Source organism: Mercurialis annua, linkage group LG7 (genome assembly GCF_937616625.2).
Source record: "Mercurialis annua linkage group LG7, ddMerAnnu1.2, whole genome shotgun sequence".
NCBI classification, from domain to species: Eukaryota; Viridiplantae; Streptophyta; class Magnoliopsida; order Malpighiales; family Euphorbiaceae; genus Mercurialis; species Mercurialis annua.
Genome location: NC_065576.1, coordinates 44,277,193 through 44,297,921, shown reverse-complemented (window position 1 = coordinate 44,297,921; position 20,729 = coordinate 44,277,193). Strand labels below are relative to the sequence as shown.

Genomic DNA, 20,729 nt, shown 5'->3' with positions numbered 1-20,729 from the left:
CCCTTTTGATATAAACAAATTTAAAAAGAAAAAAAAAACAAAAGAATACCCATTGTGGTCGAGAATCACATTGGCTTTTATAGGGGATAATTAAAAAGAAAAAATACAAAAGCATCAATCAAACAAGGTTTTAGCATTTTAGTCTAAAATCATGTCATTGTCCAAGCAGGAAAAAAAAGTTGTGCCATGATGTAACATGAAATATATAAAAGGACAACAAATAGATGATCTACAGCTAATCAAATTTAAATCTTTCTTACAAGTATTTTTAGTTTAAATTAAATTTTGCAAATTTCTTTCAGCACCGGAAGCACCACCGATTCACAAAACAAGTTCAATTCTGTTTTTTTTGTTAGGACTATGAGATATTGCTGAACGAATTTCAACTATAAAACATCGGCTTTAAAACTTCAACACTTAGACTAATCTTTATTCGAGCTGGATAGATCTCTTACGGAAAGTGAAACTCTGGTTTCATATTTTAAACAGTTGTATACATGAGTACGATTCAAATCCGTGACTTCACCGAATCACAAAAAATGACTATGTTCAATTCTGTGACAAAGTAAGGAAAATGTATATTACTCCCTCCGTCCTACAAGGATAGGCCACCTTTCTATTTTTGACGTCCTAAATTATAGGCCACCTTCTATATTTGGTAAACAACTTAACAACTCAAAGTCTTATATACCCCTATAAATATGTCTAGTTATCCTCAAATAAATTAATGATTTCATGTTCCAATACAAGACTCACTAATAAACAAGTTAGTAATTAATATATTATTTATATATCTAATAATTATAGAAGGATAAAATTGGAAAGTTGAATAAAAAAACTAATTTTAACAAATTTAACTATTTTTTTTAAATTTTGTGTTTGTCCAAATAGTCTATATTTGTGGGACGGAGGGAGTAATTTTTAATTTGGAAAGTTGAAGCGAGAGGAAAAGAGAGCATAATATGTAATAAAAATAGCATTTAAAACTACAAAATTGTGATGTAGAAATGCCATTTAAATTAAGTTAAAATTAGATCCCTATCGTCCATAATTAATAAATTTATATTTATATTAACAAATTAATTTTTAAATAAAATTATAGGCTAAACTTATTTTAAGGTCTCTGAACTATATGTTTTTGGTTCATTAGGTCCTTCAATTTTTATTTGGCTTCCTCAAGTTTCTAAACTTTTATTTTTTTTGGTTCATCAGGTCCCTCAACTTTTATTTGGTTTCTTCAGATCCCTAAACTTTCGTTTTTTTGGTTCCTTAGATCGTTAAACATTTATTTTTTTATTTAATTAAGTCCTTAAATGGATCTCCCTTTAAGAACCTAACGAACCAAAAAACAAAAGTTTAGGAGTCTGAAAAAGCCAAATAGAGGTTGAGAGACCCGATGAACCAAAAAATAAAAGTTTAAGAACCTGAGGAAGTCAAATAAAAGTTGAGGGACCTGATGAACTAAAATTGTATAATTTAGGGATCTCAAAATAAATTTAGCCAAAATTATACTAACTATTTACAATATTCTATAACAAAAGAAATTATCTACAATTTACTTACTAAACCCTAAATCTATAGCTATTAGAAACGTTAGTATAGTTTCAAGATATCTTTATTCTAATTTTGTAAATTTAAGAATTGGGTATTGTATATTTGTCAATAAAACTGAATAATGGATAAATATTTTAAGAAATGTCATAATGGAATAGTAGACAAATGTTTTAGGAGGTGGGAAGCGGTTTATCTATACAAATACAAAAGTCTGAAATTATTGAGCTTATGATAAATTGAATTTGGGCGCTAGTCATGACATATTTAAACAATTACTATGTCACATCGTAGACGAGACAAATATGCATTTATTGCTGATATGTCAATTTGACGTAGCAACTCCAACTACTATATCATTACAATTTTAATGCTAAACTAATCTTCATAACTCTGTATTTTCAAATACTTTCCGTATAAAAAAGAAATATGCACTGCATTTTTCATGAAACACGTGTGAAGTCAAATTTTTAAAAAAACTAAATAAATAAAATTTTAAAAATATAAAAACCAGATGAGTAAAAAATTAAAAATATAAAATTTATTGAATAAAAAACTTATCCTATTAAATCAAATCCACTTTATCATTTTCTCACGTGATAATGGTAACAACAACTGAACACACACGTAATGATTCCATCCAAAAAAAGACTTATTAAACAAAATCGTATAACATATAGACCTAATGAATGCAAATTTTCTTTTAAAAAACTGAATAAATAAAACGACGAAAATAAAGAGACCTCAAGATGAGTTTTTCCAAATTTAATTAAATTTTAAAATATTTTTTTTTGACATTTTCTCATCAATATTAAACTTATCAGCAGTATATGAATAAGGAAAAATAAATCTAAAATATTAATTAATTAAATTTGTTTTGTAAATGTAACAATTAAAATATTTTCATGAATAATTAGGCAACATTGTCGGTATATTGGCCTAAAATAGACCCCACAAAGCATAGAAAAATGCATATATAAATAAGTGAAAGGCCCTAAAAAAGACAACAACCCATAACCCCTATTGATAATCACTACCACTAACTACACCACCACTAACTTCCTATTATATCACCAAATTTTTCCTCAAAAACACCCTACCAAAATGAAAACCTAAAACAAACTCAACAATCCGGCGATATTTTCCGGCGAAACATGAGGAAAAGTCCGCGAGTCGCCGATGAGAGCATGTTCATAAGTAATGGAGGTGATGATCATGAGTATCCAATCTTGATACGGGAGATTGAGAGGTCAAGACAAAGATCATGGAGTGGATTTTCTGTGATCATTAGTATAGTTCTTGCGCCATTTTCTTTGATTTCTTGCTTCTCAAGTCAACCTCATGTTAACGGCGCCGACGGACTTTGGGTCTCCGGCGAGTTGGCTCAGTTATCGGAGATGAATCACCTTATGGTAAATGATAGCATGCGTTATGCAATCTTGATGTAGGAAGATTAAAATTTAAGATCAAGATTTTATATTATGGTATTTATATGTTTTTTTTTTGAGTTTTTTTGTTATATTATATAGTCTGCTTTAGGAGAAACAAAATGGAAATGGAAATTTTTGTTCTTGGTAAAAGTTTTTATTTTTACTTTTTTTGGTATGTACATATGAATCAAAATAGTGGAGATTATATTATTATGATTAGTGCTCATTCCATAAAAGATTAGTGATTTTTTTTCTTGTTTTTATATTTTTGGATCTTGAGTGATGATGAATCAATAATGCAAATCAGTAACTGCAGTAGGTGTATAGATAGGAGTGCAATTTTCAAGAAATCTGTTATTCATGTGTGCTGATTTGTTTTTTTTCTATTTTTGGTTCCTTGGATTGGTTAGATTTGTGCAATAAGAATCAGAAAAATTAATATTTGTTTCTTCATAATAAATTAATGATTGTTACTAAAAAGGATAAATTAAAGTTAGTAAATTATTGGGGATTTCCTTGCTCCTTTTGGTTGTGAATTTAATTAACAAAATAATGTAGATATAATCTTATAATAAAAATACTAGATCCAAATATCTTTTTCCCACTATTTAATCATTTAAAAATATTTCACATTTTCAATTTTTTTTATCCAAACTCTTAAAATCGTCAATTTTTATCTCGCTTTTCAACTTTCACTTTATTGTAGCAATTTATTCAAATTAGAATGAGAAAAAAATTCAAATACGTTACTTATATTGTTTCATATTAATTGCTTTTATTATTAAAAATTGCAAATATGAACGAGATATTTAAACTTTTTTCACTACAATTTAAACAAATAATTATAATTGAAAATAAAAATTAAAAATTGAAAACAAATAGGTTAACTTGACGATTTTAAAATTTTGAACATAAAGAAAAGTCAAAAGGATAATTTTTTTTTTAATTACTAAGCCTTTTCTCACTTTCATAAAATAAAAAATAAAACAAGAAAATGTAACAGCAAGACATTCCATCTATCCTGTTACTTTTTTTTTTATAATTATCTATCCTGTTACTTCAAGTCACAGGAAGCATCATTTTCTAATTTGATAGACATAACATATATATATATATATATATATATATATATATATATATATATATATATATATAAAGATAAACTTAATCAAGAAGATGATTAGATTTAAAATCTTTTAAGCATGATTAGCAAACTATGTTCAATGTAATTAACTAGTTATAGGCCTTGTCATTAATAAAATAAACATTTATAAATGCTTATTTAGCCAAGTCTAATATATGTTTGTATTATTTAAAGCAAGATATGGGAATAAATTCCATAGGATACAAGCTTAGTAGCCTCTACTTTATGAGACATATAAATCAATATTTATACCATAATATTAATATATATTCCCATGACATGAAGTTTGATAAGTCATAAAGATATGCTATTTTAATTGGACTCTAGTGTTTTTATTCAAAATAATTCAGTACCCTTCATGATTTTGCAAAATTCAGATAAGATGAACTTTCTGAATATTTTTAAAATATTTTTCTAATATATCCATCTTAAACTCTTCTAAAAAATACACCTATAATTAGTAGTTTTTTTTTTTGACAAAAAAAAAACAAAATAAGTTTTTTTTACTAATATACTACTGACAATTTTATACTATTTATAATCAAATTATCAATAATATTAATTAAATAATTTAAAAATTATTAATACAGACATTGAATCACTAAGCAAAAGTTGATAAACGATAATTTATTTCATACACTTCTTTTTTCTTTTATATTAGTGATTGTTAGAAAAAAAAATTAAGATACTGTTGAATTCATCTAGATGAAATTTTATAAAATTCACAAATTTAAATAAAATTAAGGCTTAAATGCACCAAAAATTGCTAACTTTTGCGTGTTTTTAGTATTTAACATAATCTTTTAATTTTGGCAAAAAAGTACATGATCTTTTAAAATTTTGCAATTAAAGCCACCGACACGTTTTGGATGTAAAACGGCACCATTTTATATTAATACGTCGTCGTTTTGGATGTAAAATAACACTATTTTTCAAAGGAAAACACATGTGGTCTCAATTGCAAAAAATTAGAAAGTTTATGTTAAATATGCCAAAATTAAAAAATTATATTAAATACCAAAAATACGCGAAACTTGATGATTTTTTGTGCATTTAAGTATAAAATTAACCATTTGTAAAGATAAAAAAATCATTGAAATTTTTAAATTTTATAAAATCCATCACTCTCCAAAATTCTAAATGTCAGTTCTTTGATTAAGAAATTTAAATCTATTATTTTTATATTTTTATTTTATTTTTAATCAGTGAACTATAACTTAAATGTTATAAGCGTTGGGCAACAAACTGTTAGGTTGTGGAATCCTCCCACAAGCGCTTCCCCTCCCAAATTATTAAAAAAATATAATATTTATATAAATGATTGTTTGTTATAATTTTTTTATTGTTTTAAAATGATTTTTTATAAATTGATAGAATTTATATTTAATCAAAACAATCAAATCTTTAAATGTGTAAATTTTATAAATTTAAGATCCATAAAATTTAGCAAATGCTATAAAGTCCAAGAATCTTCAAATCGATACACTTCATAATTTTTAATATTTCATCATTATATTTTCAATATTATAAATATGGATCTATATTGATAACGCCTAATTATATTAAGAGCATTTCCGATGGTATTTTTTATAATAAAGAGCATATTCTCTCAAATAAAGAGCATTTTAAATTTAAAGATTAATATTTTTTAATTTTATTCTAACAAACTTTTTAATTTTTAACTATTTGTTTACTTTTTTAAATAAATATTAATTAGATGAATTTTTTATTTATATTTATATTTTTGTAGTAGATTTGCAATATATATATATATATATATATATATATATATATATATAAATATTTAATTTAACTTAAAAATTAAAATATAATTGATGAAATATGAAATAAAGAGTGAAAATTGACTCTTTATATATAAAGAGTCAAATCTCATTCTTCTCTCTAAATAGCTAGTTTATTGAACTTGTATTTTATTATCACAATGTTAGCACTCTTTAAATATTAATCAAATTTAATCGGAATTATCTGATATAAAAGTAATTTAGGCCACGTCAATTAAAAGCAAAATGGAAATTACACGTTTTCATAATGAAAAATTAAGTATAGATTAGTGTTGTTGGTAATGATTAGAGTTTTATCTAAAATTGTCCAATGGAATGGTTGAAGTGTCTAGAAGCGAAGAAATTAGTAATGATGTGGTTATGTTAATGTCCATATTTAGTGGAACATAAAAACAAAATACTAAAACAAAAGCTAGATAGTCAACCTCTCCAACTTCATAATGCTTCTCATATCTAGTGCACTACTTGTGGTGTCAACCATACAATAATGTTTGGAAAAATTATTATGTTTGTCATGTCCCGTCAATTTTTACGACAATTCAGTGAGCATTTATAAAAAAAATTACTCAATTGTTTTTCGTTTTTTATTATTAAATATTTTTAAAAAATAAACGTTTCATTGATTTGTTACACAGATTACGTACAAAACTATTGCGGTATATAGTTATTCATAACATAAACATAAAGAAAGAAAGAATATGCTCTATTACAACAAGAATTGCACTAGCATGTCACTCCATAAGCATCAATCATTTGCAGCAGCTAGCTCAGCTCTTACCGCTAGATATACTGAGTTTTTTTTCCAGTCTGTCAGAGGGAAGCAGCTTACACGAACAGGTTCTAAAGAAGAATACATCTATTTATGTTTAAGGGTCGTATATAGGTGGAGTTCCTTAGATTAAAATACAATGAGCCAAACTCCTCACATGATCCCTTATGTATATATACAAAAATGTATGTACATATATAACAAGTTTTGCGTTTCTTTTAGGCATTCGTTACAATTTATAAATTCCATTAGAGCTGGACCAACTTCACCTCCAGCTTTTGAACCTGAAAAAACAGATTTGAACCTGAGCAAGCAAGTTTGCTTTTGAATCTTAGATTTTAACCACATCTAGGACTTGGAACGAGTCTGCAAGAGGTGTACTGTCAAGTTGAGAAAGAGGTTATCATCGGACTGGAAACTAGTTTTGAAATGAAGAAAACATGTTTCAAAAGATCGGGAGTATTATACATCCTTTGGAAAAGATTAAGGTAAGAGTGAGAACGAGAAACTTCCAGTCCTATGAAGTATTTTAGAGAACTAGGATCTTTGATTTTGAATTCAGTATGTAAGAATTGCTTGACTAAATCAATTGCACAAGCATAGTCACTTGTAATAATAACATCATCTATGATCTACCTAAACAAACAAAGCAATAAATTTCTCGGCAATATGTTTAATGAACAAGGAAGGATCAAAAGCTGCAGATTTAAAGCCTTGATTCAGTAAGGCGGTAGTGCACTTGGTATGCCATTATCCGCTAGCTTGCTTAAATCCATATAAAAATTTGAGAAGCTTGCAAACTTGACTTCGAGATGAAGCAGAAAAAATAAAAGGAATGGTCATATGAAAATCCTCATTTAAGTCTACATTTAGAAATGTATTGCTGACTTGCATGAACTAAGTTATCGAGTAGAGCTTTTAGCAACTAATTTGGCTTGTATCTTTCAACCGAGCCATCGCATTTATATTTAGTTCAATACACAATTTGCAACCAGTTCGATATTTTCCATGAGGTAGATCAGTAATAATCTAAGTGTCATTTTCATCAAGAGCCTGTAATTCAACTTTCATAGCATGTTTCGAGCATTCAGACTTGATTGCTTCATTATAAGTAGTTGAATAAATACTAGTGGCAAGTTGATTTTTGTGTGAACCAAGTTCGCCACGTAGGATTATGAACCATCCACTCATCGTGTGACACGTGACAATAATAAATGTGATAATTAATCGTTAAATACTTTAACTATAATTGATGTAGTATTTAATGATTAATTATCAAATTTATTATCGCCACGTGTCACACGATAAGTGGATGAACTTGGTTCACACAAGCATTTCTCGCTTGGCACACAAGTTAGCATAAAAAAAGAAGACTTTCTCTAATGTATGAGGTGAACAACATAATTAACGGATTTAGTTGAGAGGGGAGGGGGTAAATGGCGGTGATGATCTTGTAAATGACAAGGAATGTGAGTAGGTATTATATTATTTTTATCCATTCAACTATTATTTTCATTATCCTAATTTTTCTCATATTTGTATACAAATGATTTAAAATTTTAAACAATAGAAGTAATCAGTTACCTATATCAACTTCACAATGAGATTCTTTTTTCCACAGCGGACTTCATTCTGCCGATAAAATCATCAACTCTCATGGTCCCAAGCTCCCCACTGAACCTCGACCTGATTGTGATACTTTGCGTCTCGACCTCCTTGGGTCCCACTACTGCCATCAAGGGAATTTTTTGCTTCTCTGCATTTCTAATGAGCTTCGGCAGACGCTCACCATGCAAAAATTCAGCTCGAAAACCATTCTCTTTCAGTTTTCTGGTCACCTCTTTGCAGTATTCAAACTGCAAAAATATATGCAATTCGTTCATTAAAACCAAATGATTTTAATATGCTCCAGTTTTGAGGAAATCTGATTACGAATAATCACGATCATAAATCATGTGCAGAATCCAAAGTTCGTAGCAATTTATAGTCATGAATGGTTATTACCTGTGTGTCTGTAACCGGCAAAACTCGAACTTGGATTGGAGAGAGCCACAAGGGAAAATCCCCAGCATAATGCTCAATCAAAACTCCAAAAAATCGCTCAATGGATCCAAGCACTGCTCTATGGATCATTATAGGCCGCTTCTTCTCTGAGTTCGAATCAACATAAGTAATGTCAAACCTCTGAGGCAAATTGAAATCAACCTGCATAAACATTTTAATGAACAGTTGTCATTCTGGAACAAGAATTTCATCATTGTCGTGCATCAATGCTAAAAATATCTCGATAACAAACATTTTCCGGCTAACTGGAAAGTTGTGCAAAGGAATGGCATTTTTGAACCATTTGAAACAATTCATATTTTTTGTTCCTATTTTGCCCTTATTATTGTGTACTTTTGATACTTTTCATTACTTCGAATTATTGACGTGGAGTATCAAGGACAATAAACAATGAAAAATAATTACGATCATGACCATCTATTAATAACATTTGTTGCTTTGGAATTATACTTGGTCATCAATAGCCTTGTAAATTGTATTTAACCGTCAAGATAAAACAAAGGGTAAAAAGGAAATTTAAGCTAAAAAAATACTAAAAGATCAAATGAGACTTCTCATTGGGATGATGGGAGTATATAGCAAGGGTGCACTTAAATTATGTAAGCAATGACCAAAAAATTACCTGAATAGTTGAACATTGCCACTTCCTTCCAAGAGCATCCTCAATCTTTAGATCAATCTTTGGACCGTAAAAGGCACCACCGCCGTCATCAATTTGATAACTCCAGCCCTTATCATCCAAAGCGTCTTTCAAGGCCGCTGTCGCTTTTTCCCATATATCGTCATCACCGACAGATTTATCTGGCCTAGTTGAGAGATTTACTTCATATTTGCTGAAACCAAATTGTAAAAGTATCTTTTCTGTGAGATCTAAGACCCCTCTGATTTCATCTTTGATTTGATCTTCCAAACAAAATATGTGTGCATCATCCTGCAAATATTTAAAAATGAAGTTCAATTTATATTTAATTGCTAATGTAACATTGCTAATGTAAATAAGAACTCGAGTTATATAGTACCTGGGTAAAACCTCTTACACGGAAAAGGCCGTGTAAGCTTCCGGACAACTCGTATCTGTATACTGTTCCTAGCTCTGCCACCCTGATGGGAAAATCGCGGTAGGAATTAAGCTTTCTTTTATACACCAAAATGTGGTAAGGGCAATTCATAGGTCGAAGTTGATAATTTTCATCCTCGATCGTCATCTGATCATACATATTCTCCCTGTAGAAGTCCAAATGACCACTGATCTTCCAGAGATCAGCCTTTGCGACATGAGGCGTATATAACAAATCATAATCGTGTTCTATATGTATTTTCTTCCATGAGTCTTCTATAATGTGCCTAACAATGGCACCCTTTGGATGCCAGAAAACTAAGCCTCCACCAGCTTCATCCTGCAGGAGCAGGAAGATATTTTAGTACTGTTTACAGTACAAATTGGGAAGAAAACTAAAAGCAAACTGTAAAAAAGCAATACCTGTATGGAGAAGAGATCGAGATCTTGGCCAATGCGCCGATGGTCACGTCTTTTAGCCTCCTCTTTGAAGTGAAGATAGGCTTTTAGTTGATTTTCATTCTCCCAAGCTGTTCCGTATATCCTCTGCAGCATTGGTCTTTTTTCATCTCCTCTCCAGTAAGCACCAGCGACAGATTCAAGTTCAACAGCTTTCCTCATAATTTTTCCAGTAGTTTCAACATGAGGCCCAGCACAAAGGTCCCACCATTCATCACCTGAAAATAACAAATCAATCATGGAAGAATAAAGTAAACTATTGAGCTGCTCAAGTTAAACAATCTCAATATCTGCAAAAGCAATTTGCGTTATGTTTATAACAAAGTTCCAAAAGTATACTTGCAAGCAACTTTCACTTTGCTACTAAGTAGCACGGACACTTTATCCCATCAACATTTCTGAACGGGAAACGTGTCAGAAACTTGGCGTTTCGGAGAAACATTAAAATAACATTGTTTTTCCATGTTCAAGTGTCCCATTTCCCAATATACGTGTCTGTGATACATAGCTTTGCTATATAGCAAGTGTATTATAGTGCAATAATACGAAAAATTGGCATGAATACAATTCTCACCAATATGGTAGATAGTGATGGGATCTTCTTTTATGCTATCCAAAAGTTCCATCTTGTAAGGTTCATTAATAGCCATTATTCTCCTTTGAGCCTCATCTCTAGAGACCTCTTCTCTAACAAGTGGTAAATTTCGACCAATGATGCGATCCTACAGATGATGTAAGACATAAATTCCGTACCCCTGAAATGATAGGCCAAAGAATATTGTACATTGTATTTTTACCAAACTCATGAATTTCCTCACTGTTAAAAGAAGCCATAACACTAAAAGTTACAAACAAACTCACCATCTCCTTCTTAATCCTCTTGAGATCCTTATCAGTCAAAGGCTCCATATCAAAGTCGTAATAGAATCCATTATCTATCCAAGGTCCAATTGTCACTTTTGCTTCCGGAAAAAGCTTTTGAACAGCCATAGCCATTACATGTGCACACTACAAACACATAATACATCAATCATTAACCAACTTTATTTGGAATAAATCATATACAAAAATCGAAACTTTGCGAAAACATGTAAAATTAGCGGCACAATTTCACATCTTTCAAAATTGGATTAAAATTTTACACTTCGCTTACCATTCATTTCATTTTTTACATTTTGGTATCCAACTTCCATTTCTCAACAACAAGAGGTTACTCCGAGAATCCAGGCGAATTATCGCTTATGTGGCCAATGAAAAATCACACGGCACCCAACTTTTTCGTTGCCTCATAAGCAATTATTGGCCAGGATTGCGATACTAACTAACCTCTCGTATATTAAAGTTAAAATATGGCTAACGCATTATTGTTTTGCTTGTTTTGCTGCACGAATGACATGCTGCACCAGTTGTGTTGTATAATTGTCTTTAAAAGAATCCATTTCTAACAAGTAACAACTGAACTAACTAAACACAATTGAATCAAAATCTTAAATTTTTAATCTTTTCAGACACCATGTTAAGGAAAAGCCTCAAACAACACAAATCATAGTAAAATAATGCCACACAGAGAGGTCTCATATAATCAAAATTATAATTCAAAACAAACAAAACACAACAACACTCAAACCCCAGATATCAAGAACACAAAAAAGAAGCAAAATTTACCGTGTGGCGAATTCTAAGAAGTTGCTCAGACGATTCATTAGTAGGAAGCACAGTGTTCTGGGTGTCATCTGTAATGTCATTTGGAACACCGAGAGCTGACTCGGCCGGAGTTGTAGTAGCTACAGCAGTTGAAAATGAGACACTATTTTTTTTCCGGTGAAAAACAGCAGCATTAAAATTTGTGGGTTGGATTTGGAATTTGGAACCGGAAATGAAGTTTTTGAGAGAGGGGTTTGAAAGTGGAAGTGAATTGGGTTTAGATAAGAGAAGGGAGACAGAGAAGAGGGAAGAAGAAATGGCCATTCTGTTAAAGATGGACATTGGACTTTGGTTTCTTTGTTTGCTCCCCGTGTGGTGGAGGAGGATTGAGAGAAATATTTAAATTAGGCAAAACATTACAAAAATAAAATCCTCATACTTTCTTTAAAAGTACATATCAACCCTTCATTTTTTTAGACATAATTAAACCCTTATAGTTTTTAAATTGAACAAAAAGAACTTTTAAAATTTTTTGTTGAACAAATGAACCCTTCTGTTAGATATGGCAACAACATCGAATGTCCTTAAAAAAGATTCAAAAATATCCTTAATATTTACAATTTATTTCAGATTAATCTTTCAAAAGTCTTTAATTAATAAATAAACTAAATTAGGAATCCAACAAACATATTTTTGTCCTTTTAATTAATTTTAAAAAAAAGGACCTCTGACGAGCGGAGGTCCAGTTTTTGGTATGTTCTCAACAAGAACAGACGAGGCATCTTTTCTCTCTCAGAACATACCACAAAGGTCTGTTCTAAGAGCACATACGGCTTCCGGTGTGTCGGCAGTTGTTTGTTCTGTGAGGGTTTGATAACGGTGGTTCAATTTTTAAATTAAAATATAATTAGATTTTAATTAGATTTAATTTGTTTAATTAGATTTTACTTAGTTTAATTAGATTTGATTATTTAATTAGTTTCAACTGAGTTTTAATACGTTTAATTGGATTTTGATTGGTGTAATTAGGTTTTAATTAGATTTAAATTGGTTTTTAATTTGTTTAATTAGGTTTAATTGAGTTTTGATAGGTTTAATTGGGTTTTGTTATTAATTGAGTTTTAATTGATTAGATTTAATTGGTTAATTGGTTTAACTTATGTTTTAATTGATTTTAATAAAAAAAATTAATCAATTAAAATTAATTAGGATGAAGAGAGTAAAATAATGTTAAAATGTTTATAAACATAAAATTAATAAGTATTTTAAATATTAAGATTATTTTTAAATTTTTTTTCTATAAATTTATGAGCGACACGTCATCATTTAGCGTTGATTTCTAACTTTGATGGATGGAAAAATATTTTTGTTCAGTTTAAAAAGCATAAGAGCTTAATTATGTCTAAAAAGAGTTTAAGGATTTATGTGCAATTTTGGAGAAACTATGAGGATTTGTTTTATATCTTTTACCTTTATATTATAAATATACCATTATTTAAACAATAAAATTAAAAAAAAAACTCGAATTATTTAAAAAGGGCATATAATTAAAGCTCTTTTAATTTTTCCGAACCACATAAACACTCAAATGTTTTTGAATGTTTCTAATATGTTTAAAATTAAGTAAAACAAAATAGTTAGAGAATATAAGTTTTAGAGAAAATGAAATTACTTAAAATAAAATATTAATTTGAGTAATATCAAGAACTTTACGGTTCATATAAAAGGACTAGGAAAATAATAAACTTTTAATTAATACAAAAAAGAATAGAATTGTATTAGCCTATTAAGGTAGAATTCCTAAATAAAATAGGAAATTAAAGAGAAATATGTATTGTATTAGGATACAACTCCTTCACTTTACTTGCTTATATATACAACCCACTCTCTCTACTTAACTCTCATTCCAAATCTCCCAACAAAATAATCGAATTCTTCCGCTTCATCTCATGGCGAAATCTTCAATACTTGCTCTGTTTTCTTGCGTTTTATTCATGTTTTTCATCGGACAATCTTCAGCACAACTGTGCCGATCCTCATCCTTCTCCGGCAACCAAAATTTCGCAACATGCAATGACCTACCGCAACTAAATGCCTACCTCCACTGGAATTACTACCCATCAACCATGTCCGCCGACGTCGCCTTCCGAAGAACTGGAACGACGACCAACAACTGGGTGGCTTGGGGTCTCAATCCAACCGGACAGCAAATGGTTGGTTCGCAAACCATTTTAGCGTTTCTTGACTCAACCGGTAAACCCACGGCTTACCCAACCTTTATCGACTCGTATAGTCCGACCATGCAGCGTGGGAATTTGAGTTTCGGAGTCTCGAATGTTAGAGCGGAGTATTTGAACAATGAGATGATTATTTTTGCGAGTCTGCAACTTGATAATAGTTTGGTTAATACTAATCAAATTTGGCAAGTTGGTACTATGACCGGAAGTATTTTCAATCCTCATGCTATGGATATCGCCAACAGAGCCGCTGTTGGAACTATTAATTTCGCCGCCGGAACTGCCGTCGCCGGAACCGCGCCGTCTAGCAGAAAAAAGAACGTAAGTTCCATACATTTTCTTGAAACTATATTTTATTTTGTAATGTTTTATTAAAGAATGAGTTGCTGATATTCAAAAAATATTGCAGGTTCACGGTGTGCTGAATGCGGTGAGCTGGGGAGTAATGATGCCATTAGGAGCGATGATGGCCAGATATTTAAAGGTGTTCCAGGTGGCAAATCCAGCGTGGTTTTATGTCCACGTGGGATGCCAGTGCTCTGGATATATTATTGGCGTTGCTGGATGGGCTACTGGTCTTAAACTCGGCAGTGACTCACCTGGTGTTAAGTATCACAAGCATAGAAACATTGGGATCACTCTGTTTTGCCTTGCTACCCTTCAGTTATTTTCGTTGATTCTGAGGCCGAAGCCGGATCATAAATACAGAACGTACTGGAACATCTACCACCGCGGAATCGGATACGCTACGATCATCTTGAGCATCATCCAAGTCTACGAAGGGCTCGACATTTTGGACCCCGAAAAGAAATGGAAACAGATTTACACTGGCGTTATTGTTTTCTTGGGTGCCACGGCTGTTGTTTTGGAGGCTGTCACATGGTTCATTGTTGTTCAAAGGAACAAAATTGCTGCTGCTGCCTCTAACGGCGTTTAGATTAACATTATTTTCTGTAATTTACTTATGTGTGTTTTTTTATTATTCTATACTGTAGAAATTACATTGGATTGTTTATAAATGAGGATTATTTTCATTCATCTATTGTTTGTTCGAGTTCGAATTGAATTTTTACAGTTAGTTCAGTTATAATGTGCACACCCCTAGATCACAAAAGCAGTCCACATATAGTAAGAATTTATATTTGATTACAGAATCATAAACGCATTTACATCAATTTGACAATTAACAATTTCCCTTTACAATATCCTTAAGAGAAAGAAAATTAGGAACGAAACTAAATGCTTCAAAATAAGATTGAATCCCACTAACTTTAAAATATTTAAACTTCTCTAACAAATGATTATAACAAACCAAATTCTTCGAATCATGAACCATCAACAATAATTTCCCATTATTCAGAAATGTAATCGGCTCAATCGATTTCAATTCAAACGGCCACATTCGAATCGTAATCACTTTCCTCCACAATCTTTTTCCCGAAAAATCCTTCATCAACCAAATATCCAAATACTTAGAAAAACTCGAACAATCGCATACGCTTAAGCACCCTCCAAGTTCTTGCATTCTTATACAATTCGAGTCGGTCCGGTGGCGAGGAGGCGGAGAAATGATTTCGAAACGTTCGTTATCGAAATCGAAAGATATAATATTGTCGAATTTATCATCCTTAACACATGCCCAATTGATCGTTTCTTTCCAATAAGTGGGAAATAGAAAAGAATGTAGAGATTGAGGGGCGAATTCTGTAACTTTTCTCCAAGAACTTGTTCCAAGAATGTAAACCTCAGCATACCTTATATATGATCCAATTTCAAAACCTGTCGAACCATAATTATATTTTCTTGGATTCATAATCTTTATCACTTTGAACTGGTTACTCTTCGAACTAAAACCGAACCCAGATGCCACAATTTCCGATTCCGATTCTGATTCTATTCGACTGATAGTTCTTGAACCGGTGAATTTTCTTGGAATTTGAATGTGTTCTTGAGTAATCGGATTGCAGACAAGAACCGGGTTCTTGTCCAAGAATCTTGCCAAACAAACCAACCCGTTACAAGAATTCAAAACATCAAAACCAGAAGATTCAAGTTCTTGATTTAACGGCAGTAAAAATTCTGAATACGGTTTTAACTTAGCAATATCAAGTAAGTAAAGAGTTCTTGAAAATGAACCAGGTCCGTCGGATCTCAGCATGATCTCCGACTCTGATGATGATCTTGCAAAGTGAAGCTTGGCAAATTCCGGGCCGGAGATTGAATCACGTAGGGTTTTGCATGCCAAACGACATCGGAGTAAAGATTTTGTGTTGAGGCGTAAGAGAATGTTGAGAAGAATTTCTTTCGGAAGAGTAGTAATTATTTTTCTTCTTTTGGTATCCATTGTGTAATTTTTTTTTTTGCAAGTAATTTGTTTTAGGAACAAGTTTTTAAAGAGAATGATTTAGAATCAAAGTTGAACTTTAAAATCAGTTTTTGAATATTTACTTCCCAATTAGACTGAAAATTCAAGGACTTCCTATTTAAGCTTCCAAGTTATTATTTATTAATACATGAGCATGAAATTATTATTTTTAAAAAATAAAGTTATAAAAAATCATGAAATTATTATTTTTAAAAAATAAAGTTAAAAAATTTAATAAAAATATGATTAATTAATATTTTAGTAGTTCTTCGGGAAATATAACAATTAGATAATATTTTATTAGTTTATATGTTAAATATGCGTTAAAATTTGATCCGGTTTTTCCGGTTCAATTCGGTCCAATCTAGTTAAACCAAATTTTTAATATTTTATACGAGATAGCTGGCCGACTTTTGGTTCAACAAGCTGAAGGTTCTCGGTTCAATCGGTTCGTCTAGTCCAGTAATTCTTTAATTAATGGTAGAGAGTTTGAAATAGTTTTGTGGACTTCAATTTGATTTAGTGTTGATTTTAATTACATCAACTATTCACTTGATAAATGGTTCAATAAAAAAAATTATTCATTTGATAATAGTATAATTTTATTTTATCTATCTTTATTTTGTGTAAAGATACGTCAAATAAAAAATAAAAATAAATAAAATAATGTTGTTAAATTATATACTAATAATAATAAATATTAATTCAGATTTTAAATTTATAAATGAATAATTATTCATCACGCACTGTATGAATATCTATATGTAGGTCCATCATATATAATTAATTATAATGCAATTTTGAATAGAATCAATATAAATATAACATATAATTTAAAAATATAAATATTTAAATTAAAGGAAAAAAGTCATTTACACCTCTAAAGTTTGACTCTAGAGTTCTCGTCGTAAATGTTCAGTTATGCCCCTAACGTTCTAAAAAGTGAACGATCAAGCCTCAATTTAAACGCATAAATAAGAGGTTGAGGTCTATTTATCAAAATCAGGGGGCCTGATTGTTCATTTTTTAAGACTTTGAAGGCATATTTGAACCTTTTCGAATGTTCAGAGCTTACTTGATCCCGAAGTCAAATTTTAGAGGTATAAATGACCCTTTTTCCTTTAATAATTAAACTACATATTAAAAATATTCAATGATGCATTATTATTTTATTTACTCTCATGAATGTCAATCACATTCTTGACATAAGTATTTATAAATCATTCTTCAAATACTTATTCATAATCAGCCATTTATTTGAGGAAAAAAAAACAAACATACATATAGTGTAATTTAATACATAGTAGTATATGTTAATCCCTTTACATGTGAGCAACTAAAGTCAAAATGTAAAGTAATTCAGCATATATAAACCCTAAATTAGAAAGTGAAATGTTACTAAGTGTCAAAATCACCACATAGTATTTTGTGGTCTAAAAGATAAAATTGGAAACCATCTAAAATTAGATTTAAGATTTTGTGGTCTTAATTTTCTTTACACATTCTATAAATTATGAACTTGTTTTTCTTCAGCTTGAACTAAGCAACTTTCTAGCTTAAACAAAGTTACAAAGTAACAAAATTTTAAAAAAAATTAAAAAATATTATATAAAAAGCAAGATGGATAATTCCAAAATGCTAGCAGGAGCTACATGCTTGTTATTTTTGTTACTATTAATAACAAAAGCACAAGGTGTAAAAAGATTTGATGTGAAAAAATATGGAGCAAAAGCAGATGGCAAAACAGATGATAGTGAGGTATATATATTCACTTTACTTATAATTTAGCTTTAAATTTTAGTCTTGAGCTTAATTTAAGTGTGGTTACATAACTCCATTTTAAAGAGTTTTATTTATCAAAGATTTTAAAGAGTTAAGTAGGGGCGGACAAGGTTCAGAAACCGGTGGTTACGATGTGAAACAGTCTGTTTTCAACATAAACTAAAACCGGCCCGGAACCATCCTTTAGACGTTTCAAACCGGTTTGGCGATCATGCCAATTTGATTCCGTCCGGTTCAATTTTTTAAATTCAAGGACATATGTGTTCAATAATTCCGAATTTTCACTAAATATTATCATTTTTTCGATTGATCTAGGCTATAAAAAGTGCATGGAAGGATGCATGTGAATCAAAATTGGCGAGCACAGTTGTGATAGGCAAAGGAAAATACATGGTTGGTCCTCTGAAATTTAAAGGACCTTGCAAAAATCCAATTACAATTCAAGTTCATGGCAACATCAAGGCCCCTGTGGATATTGAAAGATTCGTGTCACAAGATGGTTGGATCGTTTTCAAAAATATAAATGGTTTACAGGTTTTAGGAAGTGGTTCGTTTGATGGTCAAGGTTCGATTCATTGGTCCAAAACTAATTGCGTCAAGAAAGGAAAATGCAGTTCCCTACCAAGTGTAAGTAATTTTATTTCTAATTTAGAAGTGTAAAATAATTTTATTTTTTAGATAAAGATGAAATTTTTGGATTTAAAATATGTTTTTAGAAATTTAGAAATTTTCTTTCAGTAGTTTTGTGCTTTTTTCTATTTTTTTTGTGTTGGTAATTTATATTTCAGTCCATTTTGTCACAGCATTGTCACTAAATTATAAAACGATAGATTATTTTATCTACCGAGAAATTATCGGATATTTTGATATTTTCTAATAGTAAAATGAAGTTATTCAACGTGTTTTGCAATTTTGACATGGATTTTTAACTTTGACAAAATAGTAACACGAATTGTTTATTTTTGTAATTTGAAATACCAAACATTTTTGATAAAAAAACACTTATGCGGATGGCGGAATATATCTTATTATGCTACTATTCTGGCGTCTATAAAAAAATATTCAATATTCTAAATTGAAAATAACTAGTAGTTTGTGTTTTAAACCGTTAAAGTTAAAAGATCGTATTAAAGATAAAACTTTGATTTGTTTTACTATTATCTAAAATTATGTAATACATTATTCTAAAATTCCTATTTTTTGTAACAGAATATACGATTCACAAAACTCAGTAACACAAAAATCCAAGACATAACCTCACTAAACAGCAAACTATACCACATGACTGTTCTGAATTGTAACAACATAACTCTTGAGAATGTTGTGATCAATGCACCGGAGAAAAGCTTGAACACGGACGGAATTCACATCGGACGATCCAACGAGGTGAAGATTATCGGTGCGAAAATAAAAACCGGGGACGAATGTGTCTCAATTGGAGAAGGTAGCCAACAAGTAGCTATTGAGAAAGTGCATTGCGGACCAGGCCACGGCATTAGTATCGGAAGTCTCGGAAGATACCACGACGAACAGCCGGTTAACGGAGTTAAAGTGAAAAATTGTACTCTTACGAACACATCAAATGGTCTCAGAATTAAGACATGGCCGGCTTCTCCCACCGGTATCGCCTCCAATTTGCATTTTGAAGACATTATTATGGACAATGTCAGCAATCCGGTTCATATTGATCAACAATATTGCCCTTACAATAAATGTCAAGCAAAGGTAATTCCAAAACAATTAGCAATAGTTTAAAGTCTTATATTATAATTTGATATCAAAACTTTTATTCTTTTCAAAATAGTTTTAAAAATTTAACTTTTATGTTAGGCAATGGTACCTTATTATTTCCCCATTTGATATAACACATGACTAAATGAACTATGTTCTTAAAATATATTGTCACGTCGATTGTTTGATATGGACCGTACAATTATAAGAACTGTAAAATATTTTACACATAATCATAAGAACCGTATACGATTAATCTTATTATATATGGGCGTCATTGATCGAATTGAATTACGATCCTTGAATTAATTTTGCTATTATTTTTTCTTTAAGATTCCTTCAAGGGTGAAGATTCACAGTGTGAGCTTCAAGAATATTAGAGGAACATCAGCTACAAAATTGGCAGTGAAGCTGAATTGTAGCAAGGGAATGCCATGTCAGAATGTGTCAATTGGAAACATTAATTTGAAATACAGTGTCAATGGGAAACAACAAGGAAAATCCACGTCAGAATGTGTAAATGTAAAGCCTAGGATTATTGGAAAAATGGTTCCACCTGGCTGTGCCAAGTCAGCATAGATAGTTAATTTACTGTTTTTATTTTGCAAAGAAATGTTTTTATTTTATTTTCCGGGGGTATATATATCCATAAGGGCTATATACAATAAAAATAAAATAAGTATTCTTTCACCAA

General features: G+C 30.6%; 4 protein-coding genes across 4 annotated transcripts; 2 read left to right on the top strand and 2 right to left on the bottom strand.

Annotated features, from left to right (window-relative positions):
• Positions 1 to 6,568: 6,568 nt before the first annotated feature.
• LOC126655498 (threonine--tRNA ligase, chloroplastic/mitochondrial 2) lies at positions 6,569 to 12,307 on the bottom strand. The gene is made up of 9 exons (XM_050349714.1): positions 11,942 to 12,307; positions 11,138 to 11,284; positions 10,851 to 10,998; positions 10,241 to 10,494; positions 9,780 to 10,157; positions 9,383 to 9,691; positions 8,701 to 8,901; positions 8,281 to 8,552; positions 6,569 to 6,980 (listed from the first exon to the last, which is right to left on the bottom strand). Exons 1-8 carry the CDS (start codon positions 12,260 to 12,262, stop codon positions 8,292 to 8,294), a joined length of 2,019 nt encoding a protein of 672 aa, XP_050205671.1. The 5' UTR covers positions 12,263 to 12,307; the 3' UTR covers positions 6,569 to 6,980; positions 8,281 to 8,291.
• A 1,536-nt stretch (positions 12,308 to 13,843) lies between these two features.
• LOC126655505 (cytochrome b561 and DOMON domain-containing protein At5g35735-like) lies at positions 13,844 to 15,195 on the top strand. The gene is made up of 2 exons (XM_050349721.1): positions 13,844 to 14,478; positions 14,567 to 15,195. The coding sequence occupies exons 1-2, from the start codon at positions 13,870 to 13,872 to the stop codon at positions 15,092 to 15,094; spliced, it is 1,137 nt and encodes a 378-aa protein (XP_050205678.1). The 5' UTR covers positions 13,844 to 13,869; the 3' UTR covers positions 15,095 to 15,195.
• Positions 15,196 to 15,340: 145 nt separating this feature from the next.
• On the bottom strand, positions 15,341 to 16,315 carry LOC126657232 (F-box protein At3g07870-like). Its single transcript, XM_050351893.1, has one exon. The coding sequence runs from the start codon at positions 16,313 to 16,315 to the stop codon at positions 15,341 to 15,343; it is 975 nt and encodes a 324-aa protein (XP_050207850.1).
• A 1,757-nt stretch (positions 16,316 to 18,072) lies between these two features.
• On the top strand, positions 18,073 to 20,729 carry LOC126655500 (exopolygalacturonase clone GBGA483-like). Its single transcript, XM_050349716.2, has 4 exons — positions 18,073 to 18,280; positions 18,620 to 18,931; positions 19,514 to 20,029; positions 20,369 to 20,729. The coding sequence occupies exons 1-4, from the start codon at positions 18,143 to 18,145 to the stop codon at positions 20,612 to 20,614; spliced, it is 1,212 nt and encodes a 403-aa protein (XP_050205673.1). The 5' UTR covers positions 18,073 to 18,142; the 3' UTR covers positions 20,615 to 20,729.